General features: G+C 43.5%; 1 protein-coding gene across 1 annotated transcript in view; it reads right to left on the bottom strand.

Annotated features, from left to right (window-relative positions):
• Window positions 1-389: 389 nt before the first annotated feature.
• Window positions 390-17182, bottom strand: part of SLC25A43 (solute carrier family 25 member 43) — a 34318-nt gene continuing 17525 nt past the window's right edge. The window contains exons 4-5 of the mRNA XM_008156836.3: window positions 2751-2885; window positions 390-1711 (exon numbers count right to left, since the gene is read on the bottom strand). Coding sequence (XP_008155058.1) covers window positions 1511-1711; window positions 2751-2885 — 336 coding nt within the window. The 3' untranslated portion in view covers window positions 390-1510. The remainder of the gene's footprint in view (window positions 1712-2750; window positions 2886-17182) is intronic.

Raw genomic sequence — 17182 nt, 5'->3', positions numbered from 1 at the left:
GAATGCACAGAAGATATGAGGTAAGTAAACTAAGGTTAAGATTTTAGATTTAGTTATAAAATTTTTTTTGCAGCTTTCAGAATGTAAAAAAGTGCTTCACCTCAAGGGAAATAAAGAACAACAAACATGAACTATTCACTCCAGGTAAAGAATTTCCACCCTCCAAACTCGAACGGATTGGGCTACTGATGAGATTTTCATGTGTATATTAACTGCTATTCCCCGTGAAACACTATCTGCCAGGGCAATTGGAAAAATGAGTTATTTTGGTATATTTCAATAAGACAAGGTTCTGTGAGTTTAAAGGTTTTGGCCAGTATATATTTTACCATAGTTTTATAACTCAGATTAGTAATAATAAATGACCAATACATAATTTTTATTTGGAAAATAAGTTTAATAGGGAAAATCCTTTCAATATATTTGCGTATGTATAAATTAGTATCATAATATTAGACATTTTTAATGCAAAGACAGGCACTATTTGAAAGTACAGTTTTATAAACTTGACAGAATCTCCAAGGTGGAACAATCCAAAATTTGACTTTTTAAAAATCTGGTAGACATGACTAGCCTAAAGTGTTTGTTCAGTTATTTATGGTTTTTTGTTGTTGTTTTCTTGTATGTGTGTCAAATGCTCTATTTGATCCTTTCTACGCAACTGGGACATCTTCTGAGAATAACTTAAGTTGACTGAATAATTTATTTTCAGGGTAGGCTTGCAAAGCAAGTAAAAAAGACAGAGAATTCAGGCCACTTACACTATACATGACTGCAATTCAAAGAAGGTCTTTTGGGGCATAATTAGACAGTCATGATAAAAACTGCTTTCCTGAAACAAGATTTAAGCCTGGGATGCTTCAAATTTAGCTAAAGGATAGTTCTACTATGATACTCATAACTTTTAAATGTTAAATATTTTCAGTTAGGGGGTATTGGGGGAATAAGGACACATATGTAACACCTTAATCAATAAAGAAATTTAAAAAATATTTTCAGTTAGCTTCCAAGAAGGCATAATTTACACTGTGGTGTGTGCACTCATAAGTCAGCAAAGCTTTTGAGTTACAGAGTGAGTATATTAGGAAGCCTCAGGTCAAATTGAGCAAAACTAAGCTGATGTGGGTTAGTGCAAGCTGTGACGCTGTGACTGAGAGCACGACGTGGCCTCTGCTCAGCCACTTCAACTACATGTTGCTTTGAGGTGTCATGAGAATGTCCTTTCTTTGGTATTGTGTAAATAGCACATATCATTACTGCTAGCTTTTGTTATAAAATCTAGTGGAATGCCATCAGGGGACAGTCATGTTGGGAAACCTTCCTGAGGTGCAGGTGTTCCCAGGGACATCAATTTGGAGCTCAGAGGTAGCATATGGCTGAGTCTTCTCATTTCCAAGAGCAGCAGACAGGAGTACCCTCTCCTCACTCCTCAAGTTGTGCAATTTTGAAGCTAAATTTATCCGTGATTGCAACACGCCTTCGGTCAGTGCACTTGTAGTTCCATTCAGTTTTAAAGAGTTGGTTTTCTAGAATTTAGTTTTCCAGTTTTGAAGAACTTCTTTAATTCCCGTAATTCCTGGGGTTTCAAACTCTGATCCACCCCTGGGGTCAATTTATAGCTCAGAGGAGACACAATGTAACCATTGTGGTAAAGACAGATTCTCTTGCAGAACTCAAAGGTACCAAACATAACTCCAAAATATGGAACTATCTGTTTAAAATGAAAATGAAAATCATGTTAAAAATCTTAAAAAGTGTCAATGTGTCTGCAATCAAGTTTCATCCCTGGTCAGAGTGCATGCGGGAGGCAGTCGATCGATGTTTCTCTCTCTCCCTTCCATTCTCTGTTTCATTTTAAACAGATAGTTCCATATTGAGTCAGGGTAAACTGAGTTAAAGGCTGTGGATAATACAACATAGTAATTCTTTTTGGGAATCAGAGAAGATAGGGGTGAAGGTGAGGAATGGCAGAGCAGTTGAAGGGCCTTGGGGAACACAGTTCTGGATTAATATGCACATATACAATCTGACACTTCTTGTCAACATATGCTTGTCTTGACTGAAACCATTTATGTGTCAATTAGTACAAGGTTTAGTCCAGAGTTCTTCTTTTTTCCTCATAGAACGTAATATGTGAATTTTTTTATTTTTTTAATCCTCTCCTGAGCATATGTTTAGAGAATGGAAGGGAGAGAGAGAAACATCGATGGACTGCCTCCCGCCTGAACTCTGACCAGGGATGAAACTTGCAACCTAGGTAATTGAACTCAATTGACCAGGAATTGAACCCACAACCTTTTGGTGTACAAGATGATGCTCCAACCAGCTGAACCACCCGGCCAGGGCAGTCTAGAGTTCTTAACCTTTTTTTTGGTCATGGAATTTTTGGGGAATACAATGAAAGCTATGAATCCTTTCCCCAGAGAGAGGCACATATGCACACACATCTGCATTTTCACATACAAATTTAGGATGGGGGGTTAGGTTCCCCTTGGGAGTCCATGAACCCTCATGGTAGGAACCTGTACACTAAATGGTCAGCTCCTCTGGGATGGGGTATCAGATGCCTCAACACTGCACAGGGTCCTCTCCTCTCTCTTCAGGGCTGACAGCCAGGCTGCACTTGAGGGCCTTGGGCTACCATCAATGCTAGAGGGGTCATTTCCATGCAAACTGTCCTAGGCGTGGCAAAGGTACAGGCTAGAACTATAAGAGGCAGAGAAACAGTAGAGACTGACCACTCTTCTCACCTTCAGTAAGTTGGCTGCCAATCCATTCCAGAGCCCCAGTACCCCATGGGCCTTCACTATCTGCCGGAAGCAGTCCGTGGCTCCTGAGAAATGGACATCTACTCCTCCACAGCGGGGAAGGAAGGGGCTCTGAGCCTGATGGGAAATAGAAGATGGGATGAGGTGATGTAATCACCAGGAAATAAATGTTCTAATCAAATTAGCCGAGGTCTCAAGTCTGGATTCTGGATGCCATGCTCCTATCCAAGAGGATGGCAAAGAAAGGCTGTAACAGGGCTCTTCTTGTTCCATGGGCTTAAAATGAATATGAACATGAAGTAAAGTCATGGCACATTGCTCACAAATTTGTGGCTTATTTTGCAGCCATTTGGGACAGACTCAACTTTACACTTAATGTTCCTTCCCAACTTATGCCTTCTAGACATGCTCAACACACAACTCCCATGTACTTAACCTTTTTAAAGTGCTCCCGTTTACATGTCTGATTCATCCCCTTGTTTATTGTTTATTTTTTTAAAATAGTAACAAACTCATAGATACAAAGACATCAATTTTTATTATTTTTTAAATTTATTGATTGAGAGAGAGAGAGAGAGAGAGAGAAAGAGAGAGAGAGAGAGAGAGAGAGAGAGAGAGAGAGAGAGAGAGAGAGAGAGATTTGTTGTTCCACTTATTTATGCATTCATTGGTTGATTCTTATATTGCCCTGACTGGGGATGGAACCCATAACCTTGACGTATCAGGACGACGCTCTAACAAATTGACCTACCCAACCAGGGTCTCATTCTCTTGTTTAGATCTCTACTGTGGCACAGTCTATCTAGCATGAGTTATTTGGGTACAATATCTGGGCTGGCAGCCAATGCTCTTAGGGGAGCAGGTACTGGGCCTTCCTCCCTGTTCTAGCTCTTCAGGGCCTAACATACTTCTTTGCACATATCAGGCAACTCAGTAAATGTCAAAACAAATTCTCCTCAATATCAGTGTCACTAGTAGCTTTTCCCAAATATAACTGTTTACCTGTGACCAGGCTCAAATAAGCTACATGAATGGTCATAAAGTAAAAAAAGATGGCTAATATTTACTGAGTGTTAGGTGTCAGGCATTATTACACTGAGTCCTTTACATGTTCCAGCTCACTTAATCTTCCCAAAAACCTCATGAAATAGGTACTATTGTCTTACTAGCACAATTTTATAGATGACAAAATGGAGTCAGTGAAAGGATATATCTCCAAAATCACAGTATTTAATAGACAAAGCATCAACTTGAATTTGGGTCTGTTTGATGCGGAATGAAGCTCTACACCACTAAGCTACCCTGATGCCCAGCACTGAGCATGCTATCTTAGCCCTTGATACTCTGCTTACCACACATCAACACTGAATGTGGTTGCCAGAGCATGTACACTGAATAAATTCTTTATACAAAGACTGGAGCTCATAGTGTGGTGTGAATCAATGCCTCTACAAGTGTCATCCTAAACTGACATTCACAACACAAAAGAAAACATGTATTCATGGTTGCTTCCTGCTATGGACTGAATGTTTGTGTGCCCCCACAATTAATATGTTGAAGCCCTAATCACCAGTGTGATGGTATTTGGAGCTGGGGCCTTTGGCAAGTGATTAGGTCATGAAGGTGGAGCCCTCATGAATGGGATTAGTGCCCTTATAAAGAGAGACTTAGAGAGAGGATCTCTCTCATACTACCAGGTGAGGACACAGCAAGAAGGTGGCTGTCTGCAAACCAGGAAGTGGGTTCTTGCCAGACACTGAATCAATCTACTGCCTCCTTGATCTGGGACTTCCCAACCTCCAGAACTGTGAGAAGTAAGTGTTGTTTAAGCCACCCAGTCTATGGTATTTGTTTAATAGCTTGAACTAAAACACACCCCAAAAAAGAAGGAATGGTAAGGCTATATACCACTGCTTCTCAACCCTTAGTTACATGATAGACTAACCAGTGATGCTTTTCAAAACCATCCATGGCCCAGCTGAAGTGGCTTAGTGGTTGAATGTCAACCTATGAACCAGGAGGTCACAACTGGATTCCAGGTCAGGGCACATGCCCGGGTTGTGGGCTCAATCCCCAGTAGGGGGCATGCAGGAGGCAGCCTATCCATGATTCTCTCTCATCACTGATGTTTCTATCTCTCTCTCCCTCTCTCTAAAATCAATCAAAATATATTTTAAAAAACAACCATTCATGCCCTAGCTGGTTTGGCTCAGTGGATAGAGCGTCAGCCTGCAGACCAAAAGGTCCCGGGTTTGATTCCAGTCAAGGGCAATTACCTTGGTTGCAGGCTCCTCCCTGGCCCCGGCCCTGGTCAAGGATCATGCAGGAGGCAACCAATCAATATCTCTCACATCGATGTTTCTCTCTCTTCAACTGTCCCTAAAATTCAATGGAAAAATATCCTCGGGTGAGGATTAACAACAACAAAAACAATAAATAAACAAACAAACAAATAAATAAATAAAAACCATCCATGATTGGAATCACTCCTAGAGACTGCGATTTAACTGACCTAGGTTTAGGCATGATATCAGCATTTTGGCAAGCTCCTCAAGTGGTTCTGATGTGCAGCCAGGGTTGTTTAGGCCCTCCAAAGCAAAAGGCTGCTCAGGGCTCAGACCAAATCTCCTAGCTTGCTGCTAATACTGAGAGTGCTTGGGAAAAGTACATGGGCCCTAAAGTCCGACTGCTTGGACTGAGTCCCTGCTTTGCTACTCACTAGCTCTGTGGCCTTAAGCAAATGCCTGACTTTTCTGAGCTTCAATTTCTTCATCTATCCAATGGGATAATAATAATACCTACCTTATAGGATTGTTGTCAAAATTAAATGAAATACATACAAAATGCTTAGAACAGCATTTGACATATAGCAAGCACTAAAAAGTAACCACCATTATTAATATCACCAGAGACCCAGCGTGTGAAATCACGAGAGACCCAGACCCCAGGGAAATCACACGAGACCCAGGACCCCAGACCCTGCCTCGATTCGAGACCCAGAGTCAAGTCCCCACCCACCTGCATGCGCCTCACACGCAGCCCCACCCACCCGCGCACACCTTGCCGCACATGCAGCCTCCTGGTGACTGGTCTTTGGTTGTTGTGGCGTTAGGGCCACTGGGTTTTTATAATATAGATTATTATTTATTATCCAAACTTGGAGAAGAGACAATATGCTGAAAACTAAACCAATCCACTAGACTGGAATGTTAGACTGCCATTTGCCCAAACGGTAGTTTACTAATAAAGAGAAACAAACATGTCAGGCTTCTAGTCACAGGACCTGAACTTAAACACTCCCACGTGATCCCAGGCAATTATCCCATAGATATCTAGTTTAGTTCTATAGATCCCAGGATGGGCATGCTGCTTTTTTTCCCCTTTGAAGTTTGTTACTATTTTGCTTAGAAGACTAAAAGTGAAGATAACAGGAGGATTAAAATTTGGTAAAATATTTCTAAAATGTAACAAACCAACTGACAAAATTATATTAAATAATTTGTAAAACAATCAAATAGTATAAAAGTAGGAAAGAGGAAAGTACACTATAAAATATTTTAAAACTAAAATGATAAAATGCAGTCAATTGCAACTCATACTCAATATGTGCTAACTTTTGATAGCATTGTAAACTTTCTTTTTTGGTTTTCAGTATATTTTTCTGTTTACTTCTTTTAAAAAATCTTTGTTGAGAGTATTACAGATGTCCCCCCTTTCTTCTCCCTTGTTCCCCATATCCCGTTTCAGCCCCACCCCAAGCCTTCACTACCTATTGTCTGTGTCCATGGGTAATGCATACTAGTATATGCATATAAATTATTTGGTTAATGTCTTCTGCCCCATCCCCCCACCCTGAGATTTGCCCGTCTGTTCCATGTTTCCAGGGCATGCTGCTTTTGCAGCATAGCACCATCTGAAAAAAATCAGAGGAAACAGGTCCTATTCCTGGCTCTGCCACTATCTATATAACCTTGACCAAGTCATTTAGTTCTTTGAATCTAAGTTTGTTCACATGTCAAGTGAGGAAATTGGAATTAAATGACCTTGAATGCCCTTTCTTGATTCTATAATCCATGCTGTTGCCCCTACTGTACGTTCCTGACATTAAGCCTTCAAACCTGCCATTTCCTCTGCCTAGCTGAGTCTCTCTTACTGATCAGAATACATATCACTTCTTCCAGGAAGTCTTCTCAGATCCCCAAAGTCAGGAGCCTAGTAAACACATTTGGTCACCCTGTACTTCTCCTTTATGGCATGTGACACACTGTAATGATTTGGTGTATAATTATTTCTTTCATGTGTACTGCCCCCGATAACCCTGGCCTCCTGAGCTGTAAATACCATGAGGGCAGTGACCATGTCTGCCTTGTTTGTGGTTTTATCCTCAAAGCCTACCAACATGCCTGGCATGCAGCATGTGCTTAATACGTATTGTGGGAAAGAAGAAGCAAACTTGCAGTAGATCACAATAAAAGACAAATACTTGAAAGAAAGCCAAGCATTTGATGGTTTCTGTGATAAACTTCACAGAGGCCTTCCAGCAGAGGTAACATTTCAGGTTGTTCATTCTTTCCACGAGTACTGAAATAAAAAATATTTTTTAAAATATATAAAACTCATACCCTTTGACCAAAGCAATCCTACTTCTAGGAATTTATTCTATAGATATATTTGTCCATGTGAGAACTGATGTATTTTTTTTTTTTGGTATTTATTTATTTATTTATTTTTTGTATTGTCTAAAGTTTTACATAAGTTTCCTTTTTCCTCAATTGACCCCCCCCCCAGCCATTCCCACGCCAGGCAAGCCCCCACCGTCCCAGTGTCTGTGTCCATTGGTTATGCTAATATGCATGCGTACAAGTCCTTTGGTTGCTCTCTAATTCTCCCCTCCCCTGCCATTTGTCTCTGGATCTATTCTTGTTCATCAAATTATGTTGATCATTATATCCCACATATGAGTGAGATCATGTGATATTTATCTTTCTCTACTGGCTTATTTCACTTAGCATAATGCTCTCCAGGAGAACTGATGTATTTTATAAGGACTTTTGTTGCAGCATTATTAGTAACAGCAGAAAATTGCAAATAAATTAAATGTCCACTAATACGGGGCTAGTTAAAGAAACAGTACATCTATTATGCTAAGTGAAACAAGTCAGACAGAGAAAGACAAATACTGTGTGATTTCACTTAAAAAAACAAAACAAAAAAATCCGTAGATGCAGAGAACATTTTGATGGTTGCCAGATGGGAGGGGGATTGGGGAGATGGGTGAAAAGGTGAAATGGCTAATATCCATAACACTGACACCATCAAAATGCTGGTGAGTGTGTGGAGCAACTAGAACTCTCATTCATTGCTGGTGGGAATGCAGAAAACCGTATAGCCACTTTGGAAGACAGTTTGGCAGCTTCTTACAAAATGAAACATTATGTTAGATCTTGGTATTTGCACAAATAAGTTGAAAAGTTATGTCCATACAAAAAACTGCACATGGATGTTTATAGCAGCTTTATTCATAATTGTCAAAGCTTGGAAACAACCACGATGTCCTTGCTTGTCCTTAGGTGAATGGATAAATAAACTGTGGTACATTCAGACAATGGAATATTATTCAGCATGAAAAAGAAATGAGCTATCAAGCCATGAAAAGACATGGGGAGAACTAAAATGCATATAACTATGAAAAAAGCCAATCTGGGTGTAGCCACTGTGGAAAGCAGTATGGAATTACCTCAAAAAATTAAAAATGGAACTACCATATGACTTAATGATTCCACTTCTGGGAATATATCTGAAGAAACCGGAAATACCAATTTGAAAGAATATATGCACCTCTATATTCATTGCAGCGATATTTACAGTGGCCAAGATTGGGAAGCAGCCCATGCCCATCAGTAGATGAGTGGATAAAAAGCTGTGGTACACCCTAGCTGGTTTTGCTCAGTGGATAGAGCATTGGCCTGTGGACTGAAGGGTCCCAGGTTTGATTCTGGTCAAGGGCACATGCCTGGGTTGCGGGCTCAATCCCCAGTAGGGGGCATGCAGGAGCAGTCCATCAATGATTTTCTCTCATCATTTATGCTCTATCTCTCTTTCCCTGTCCCTTCCTCTCTGTAATCAATAAAAATATATTTTTGAAAAAGCTGAGGTACATTTACACAATGAAATACTACTCAGCCATAAAAAATATGGAAATCTTACCCTTTGCAATTGCATGGATGGACCTGGAGAGTGTTATGATAAGTGAAATAAGCCAGTCCGAGAAAGAAAAGTACCATATGATTTCACTTATATGTGGGATATAATGAACAAAGTAGACTAGCAAACAAAATAGAAACAGACTCAGATACAGAGAACAGAATGACAGCTGTCAGAGGGGAGGGAAGTTGGGAGGCTGGGTAAAAGAGGTGAAGGGATTAAGCAAAACTCACACATAATTCATAGACACAGACAACCGTATGGTGATTACCAGAGGAAAGTGGGCTAGGGGGAGGTAGAAGAGGGTAAAGGAGGGGATAAATGGTGATGGAAGGAGACTTGACTTGGGGTGGTGAACACACAATACAATATACAGATGGCGTATTATAGAATTGTATACCTGAAACCTATATAATTTTATTAACCAATGTCACCCCAATAAATTCAATAAAAAAAGAAATGATTTAAAAAAGAAAGTAAAAAGCCAATCTGAGAAGGCTACATACTGTATGATTCCAACTATATGACATTCTGGAAAACTATGGAGACAGTAAAAAGATCAGTGGTTGCCATGATCTGGGGGAGAGGGGAAGGGTGAATAGGCAGAGCAGAGCATTTTTAGGGGAGTGGAAACACTCTGTATGATACTATAATGAAAGATACAGGCCACTGTTAGACATAAGCAGAGAAAGGACAATGGGCCAGGTATAGAAACTCACCAGGGCAGAAAGCTCCGGATGCCTAGCAAAACTGGGAAAACAAGAACCTTGCCCCCAGGGTAAACCTTTTCTCAGTCAGCATATCATTGGTCATGCGGTTTGGGCCCCTGATCTTTCATATCACTGGTCAGGCAGTTTAGACCCTCTGACCTTTTCCTCTCTACAGATAACTTCTAGGCCTTGGTTGCATTTCAGCTCCAGGCCCAGAAAAGCAGCAAAACCAGACAAGTGGCTCTGTGCTTGCCTCAGGACCAGCTACATTGACTAATAACCCCCTGCCCTGGCACCGACCAATCAGTAGAGACCATGACCCTGAGAGAGCACACCTGGAAAGCTGATAAATATTTTATTGAGACCCTCCCCTAAGGACTCCCCTAAGATTTATACCTGCAAAAGAGAAATAAATATGCTCAGGATGGAGGACCCAGTGTGAGCTCTCCCTCCAAGAAGCATGACTGTGCCAATCCCCCATGAGACATATCCCCTAAACTCTATGGGACCCCATGAGATTTGCAACCAGGGGAGCAATGTGCAGTGACAGCTTGTCCCAGGCTAACCCCCTAAACCTGTCTCCAAGGCCCCCTTTTCTCTGACTTCCCAGTGAGCCAAAGCAGCCCAGCCTAGGCTCTTCTGTTGCTTCTTCTATGCCATTCCTTGTTTCATTGTTCTAGGTATATTTTTGCTGCCATCATGGACCCAGTGCCCTTTGACTCAGTGCTGTGTAGCCCTTCCTTTTGGATATCCCCATCTTCCAGGCCTTTTCCTTAAATAAGGTCAATTTTCTTTAATCACTGTCTGAGATGGCTATTTAGCCTGCCCACACATCACCGACTTAACTTTTCAGTCATTATACATTTGTCCAAAGCCATAAAATGTACACCACCAAAAGTGAGCCCTACAGTTAACTATGGACTTTGGGTGATTGTGATGTGTCTATGTAGGTTCCTCAATTGTAATATGTAGCCGCTCTGGTAGAGGATGTTGGTAATGCACTGCACGGGCAGTGAGTGTGTGGAAAATCTCTGTAGCATCTTTTCCATTAAAAAACATTTTAAATTAAACTAATTGGAATACAATATTTTATTCATTTCAGGTATACAACATGGTGATTTGAAATTTACATACCCTACTAGAGGCCTGGTGCACGAAATTCGTGCAGTGTGTGTGTGTCCCTCAGCCCAGCCTGCACCCTCTCCAATCTGGGACCCCTCGAGGGATGTCCAACTGCCCAGTTAGACCTGATCTCACTGGTGGGATCGGGCCTAAAGGGGCAGTCGGACATCCCTCTCACAAGCCAGGACTGCTGGCTCCCAAATGCTCGCCTGCCTGCCTGCCTGATTGCCCCTAATAGCTTCTGCCTGCCAGCCTGATCACCCCCTAACCACTCCCCTGCCAGCCTTATCAACGCCTAACTGCTCCCCTGCCGGCCCGATTACCCCTAACTTCCCTCCTCTGCCGGACTGGTCACCCCTAACAGCCCTCCCCTGCTGGACTGGTCACCCTGAACTGCTCTCCCCTGCTGGCCTGGTTGCCCTCCAACTGCCCTCCCCTGAAGGCCTGGTTCCCCCCAACTGCCCTCCCCTGCAAGCCTGGTCCTCCCCCAAGTGCCCCCCCTGCAGGCCTGGTTGCCCCCAACTGCCCTCCCCTGAAGGCCTGGCCCCCCCAACTGCCCTCCCTTGCTGGCCTGGTCGTCCCCAACTGCCCTCCCCTGAAGGCCTGGTCTCCCCCCAACTGCCATTCCCTGCAGGCCTGGTTCCCCCCAACTGCCCTCCCCTGCAGGCCTGATTGCCACCAACTGCCCTCCCTTGCAGGCCTTGTCCCTCCAAACTGCCCTCCTCTGCAAGCATGGTTCCCCCCAACTGCCCTCTCCTGCAGGCCTGATCCCCCCACTGCCCCCCCTGCAGGCCTGGTCCCCCCCCAACTGACCCCCCTGCAGGCCTGGTTGCCCCCAACTGCCCTCCCTTTCAGGCCTTATCCCTCCCAACTGCCCCCCGTGCAGGCCTGGTTGCCCCCAACTGCCTTCCCTTGCAGGCCTTATCCCTCCCAACTGCCCTCCCCTGCAGGCCTGGTCCCCCTAACTTCCCCCCCCCTGCAGGCCTGGTTGCCCCCAAACTGCCCTCCCCTGCAGGCCTGGTCTCCCCCAACTGCCCTCCCCTGCAGGCCTGGTCCCCCTAACTGCCCTCCCCTGCAGTCCCGGTCATCCACAACTGCCCTCCCCTGCAGGCCATCTTGTGGTGGCCATCTTGTGTCCACATGGGGGCGGCTATGTTGTGTGTTGGAGTGGCAGTCAATTTGCATATTACGCTTTCATTAGATAGGATGATGTGATCACCATATGTCTATTAATCATCAATCACTGTGCAAAGTTATTACAATATTACTGGTTATATTCCCTGTGCTGTACATTACATTCCCATGGCTTATTTGTTTTACAACGGGAAGTTTGTCCCTCTTATTCTCCTTCATCTTTTCACCCATCCTCCACCCCTTCCTGTCAATTTTGAGGTCAACCTAAAACTGTTTTTAAAAAATAAGCTGAAAAAGGCATTTAACCCTTTGCACTCGCTTGCTTTTTTCTCGATTCCTTTATTCTAATGCTAACCGTGTCGAGTCACACTCGACATCCGAGTTCAAAAGGTTAAAAGGAGAGCTCAGTGGATAGAGCGTCGGCCTGCGGACTCAAGGGTCCCAGATTTGATTCCAGTCAAGGGCATGTACCTTGGTTGCGGGCACATCCCCAGTAGGGGGTGTGCAGGAGGCAGCTGATGGATGTTTCTAACTCTCTCTCTCCCTTCCTCTCTGTAAAAAAACCAATAAAGTATATTTTAAAAAAAAAGGTTAAAAGGAGAGATAAAAGAAAGAAAAGAAACAAAAGTAAAAGAGTCTGCTAGTTGGAGCAAACAAGAGCTCAGAACCTTTTGCTTGTTATTTGGAAATGGCATTATCTTCTGTGGACATATAAGACACAAGCCGGAGATGAAGCTGTCCAATTCCCAAACCATCTGAGGGCACACCTCCCTGGAAGACAGTTGTGGTGGGAGGCTTTTGTCATTTGGTAAATCCCCAATTATCAAATAAAAAAAGCCAATCATATTGAAGTAAAAGAACCTTTTTGTACTGTGAACCACATGGCCCAAGTTTCTCTTGGCAGAGCCAGGTGCCCAGAGCTGGGACGCACTAAGGCTCTGCAGTGGGGATGCCCATAAAAGTGGGTGTAGGCAGCTGCCCCCAGCATGGCCTGCCTCAAAGATACTCTCCACCTGGCTGAAGTTGGAGCCTCGTGGTTCAGCAGCAGGCTAGAGGGCTGACCAGCTGCTCAGAAAGCCTGGGATAAGGGAGGGGGGAGTAAGCAAATGGACAGCAGGTTAGTATTCTGCTTGGAAAGAGAAGGCAAACAGTCAGTTCCTGTGTGATGGTAGGGGGTGGGGTGGGGAAACAAATAGTGCAGCTGGGCCAGGCTAGAGAAAGCAATTGAGATGCAAGTGAGGGAGCTGCTGGAGCTGCCCAGGAGGAGGCCAGGGGAGCTCAGGCAACAGTGGCTGGAAGAGCTAACTTTTAGTGTCATCTTGATTGGAGTGTGATCCACCAGAAAGGGTGAGGCAACAGATATGGAAGACGACAGTTTTCAGGAGACTGAGAATGTACAGATAGATGCATTACTTGCACATGGTGATCTCTAGGTCAATGCCTGTTAAAGGAACTCAACAAATGAATAACTCTCCTACTATCCCTGCTCATCATTATCTATAAAGTTGAAGGTCTTTTGAGGTTTTGTGATGCTAACTCATTTGTGTATTCATAGCAATCATGGGGAACATAGAAACACATCTGGGCCAGCTTTTATCATTCTAATCGGGCCTTCAATGCCATGCATAGATTCTGAAGAGATGCTTCAAGAACAATAGAAACAGCACCTCGGCTTTATTGAATATTTATCATGTGCCTGGCATGTATCTGCATTAACCCAATTCAATGTCCTTTCTCGGTATATGAGCTAGGCACTCTGCTTCTCCCCATGGTGAGGAAGATGAGGCTCAGAGAGGGTTCCTGGCTTACCCATGTCCATGCAGGAGTAAGGGCAGAGTTGGCATCCAAAGTCCACACTCCTGACAATGGAGCTACTCTACTGATTAAACCTTTAAGCCATAACCAATATACATATGCATGGACACAGACAATAGAGTAGTGAAGGCTTGGAGTGGGACAGGGGCTGGGTGGAGGGGGGAAAAAGGAGGGGAATAGGGGACATCTGTAATACTGTCAACAATAAAAAATAAAGTACAAATGAGCAGTTAAAGGATGCCCAGAAAAGTGGGTGTAGGCAGCTTCATCAGCATGGCCTGCTGACAAGGTACCCTCCTTCCCATTTCTAAAAGTGGCTTGAGGCCAGTGGGGGAGGGGTCTGCAAGCTCTAGGCATCTTCTGACAGCAGCTGCAGATGACTGCTCACAGTTGCGGGTCTTTCTCAGCTGACAAGCAGGCCTTTTCTGGGACCTTTGTTTCCCTTCACCCTCTCTCTTCATCCCCACTTTGGAGGTGGGCTGGAAGTGGAGAGAGGGGTAAGCTTCCATCTTAGCTGCTATTACTTTTTAGCTGGAGCTGAAAGAAGTCTGCTTAGGACATTTTGATTCCCAGACTTTATCTCTTCAAAGGAGTCGGCCAGCTCAGGTCAGGAGAAAAGGGCAGAGTGATTTGACAAAGAGTGGAATGAAGCTTCCTCCCTGCATTCTCCTGGCTTGCCTTCTAGGGACAGTCTTGTTTCCATCGTCAACAACTGCCATCCCTACTGTATTTAGGGCATTCTATACCTTTTGAAAAAAACACCAAAGGGGAGTGTTTTCCTTTCCCCATATTTTAACAATGATGCTCAAACAAAGCCACCCAGCCTAAGGAATATCCAGACATCTACCTGGAGCTGAAATGTGACCTTTTGTTCTCAGACTGCCAAGGCAATGCCACTGACTTAGGCAGAAGTCAGTCGCCAAAGGGGCCAGACCCCAAAGTAAGATGACACAGCGAGGAGCTGACCAAAGCTGGACTCTTGCCTGTTTTTGAGATTACACACTATTTTGTGTTTTGTTTTTTTTTTTCAACTGCTTTTGCAACAGTGAGGGGGAGCAGAGTTTGCCACCCCAAAATATGCTTCTTGGGGTATTAATTATTTTAAGCTGGTTATTAAGAAACAAAGGACTCAGAAAGTACCTTTGGCCCTCCCCCTTATCTGCCTAAAGGAATTCAGATAGAAAAACCTGCTTAAAGGAAGGGAGTATCGCCTTAGCATCAAAATAGGAACTAAATGTGGCAGTCTGTTAGACTCCTATATGTGTGTCCCATTGTTTCTGGGTGGCCAAGAAACAATTTTTCTCCACGTTTGCTCCTTCTCATCTCCTTATGAATTGCCTACTTTCCTTTTGAAGTCCCAGACCCCTGCCTCTCCTTAGCCCAAAATGGCACATAAGCCTCAACTGCCCAGTTGTCCTCAGGTCTCATATTCTGAGGGAACCCCTGTATGTAATATGTAATACATTTTCTCCTGTGAATCTGTCTCTTGTTGATTTGATTATTAGTCCAGCCAGAAGAACTTAGAAGAGCAGAAGTAAAATTATTTTTCTGCCCCACACTGTGAGCTCCTAATTCTCAAGGTTAGGTTTTCTTCTCCCTCTTCCACTACTCCCAAGACCCAGGCAAAACAACTGAAAAAAAAAATGAACTGATTACTTAGGATCTAGGAACAAGCCCCTGTATTTCTTCTGGTGGATGAAGCACAGGACTGAAGAAGGAGACACCTGGATTCAATCCCAGCTCCACCACTTGCTAGCTATGTGATTATTAGGCAAGTTACTTACCTTCTCTGTGTCTCATTTCCTCATCTAGAAAAAAGGAATCATAACAATACTTACTTATTTTATAGGGTCTATAAAGAGGGTGGAATGGGATAATAATCTGCCTTGTCATATTAAATGACCAATAAATGGTAGATACATTATTATAATTTTTGAATACCAGGGAACACTCTCCTTTCATTACCTCCTCCTGACATATTTTGTCCCTGTCCTTACCACTGACAAAAGCACCCCACTAAGGAAAGCACAGATTTAGACACATTCGTTTACATGAGGTCACATTTACTGAAATCAAGAAACTAACAAATACAAATTCTATGATGCTAGGATTTGTCAAGCACTTCTAGGCACCATACAAAGTGGTAGGAGGTTGCACTGAAGAAGGGGTGCATATCCAAATGGTTTCATGATTTTTTTTCTCTGTCCTTTCAGCAATTTGCCTATCTTGAAATGCTAATAGCTGTTTGGGCTGAGATAAACAGAACATGAATGCTAAGGTAGAAGATAGAAGACAGTGCATTATCAGAGCGAGGATTATAGGCAGGGGACAAGGAGAGGCTTCCTTAGAGCAGGCTGTTCTTACCTCCCTCATGGGTAGGGACAAGCACACAGACTTGGAGCTCACTCAGCAGCAGCTAAGGTTCGATTCTGTACTCACAGTGAGATCCCATAAGCCGGCCCTGAGCTTCATTCATTTTTAAACAAGTATCAAGTGCCTTCTACAAGAGGCAACATACTGTGAGGATATACAAATGTGTAAGACATGCTTCCCAAAGGCAAAGAGCTGTAGAGGGAATAGTGACATAGAAGATCATAGCACAACGAAGCATATTACATGGGCCTGAGAGAGCTACAGTGAGAGTATGCTATGTGCATTCAGAAGGAGGAGACTCCTGCTGCAGGAGGTGAGAGAAGACCTCGGGGTGTGGCTCTGACAGGGTGGAGAAACAGAGTAATGATGTAGAAATGGGAGCAGTGGAGGCATGTACAGAAGTGCCTTGAAAATTCAGTTGGCCGGGTCAAAGGGCACACAGGCTAATAGCATCATTTAAGAGGGGTTATTCACCCACAAAACTCCCACAAAATAACAGTGCCCTTGGGGGTGGGGTGGGGGATGACAGTGAAAACACAGTATCTTCAATTTTATTGCTAGAGCACATTGTTAGTTAACTGGCTTTTCCTGCTTCACAATCCCCTCTGCAGTGGTCTGGAACACCCCCATTGTGACTCTGCAAAGGCAAAACCCCTGCCTTTATCCATCAGGATGGGGTAGCTGTCTGGGGATGAAAAGCCAACTCATTTGTCAAACAAAAGCAACACATGTGTGCTATTTTAGGTCAGAAGAGACAGCAACCATTGAGGCAAATCTTAGCTGAGCCTTTAAGGAGATGGAGATAGATCCTCCAGGCAGAGGTGCCTGAAATGGGAAATACACTTATTCTTTAGGGGGTTGGGGGAGGTGGACTGAGTTCATTTTGATTGAATTGGAGGTTTGAATAGAGCAGAGGGTATTGAAAGGGGTGTTTTATTTAACCCAGGCAGAATTTTCCTAATTTTATTTGCCAACATTAGGCAATTGGGAGATTTTACATAAAAATATGGATTTCAGGCTCCCTTGAAAAACTGGGCCCACATTTCTAAATGGCAT

Source organism: Eptesicus fuscus, chromosome 1, assembly GCF_027574615.1.
Source record: "Eptesicus fuscus isolate TK198812 chromosome 1, DD_ASM_mEF_20220401, whole genome shotgun sequence".
Classification (NCBI taxonomy): domain Eukaryota; kingdom Metazoa; phylum Chordata; class Mammalia; order Chiroptera; family Vespertilionidae; genus Eptesicus; species Eptesicus fuscus.
The sequence above is the reverse complement of the archived record's forward strand: the minus strand, read 5'-3'. Positions and strand labels throughout refer to the sequence as shown.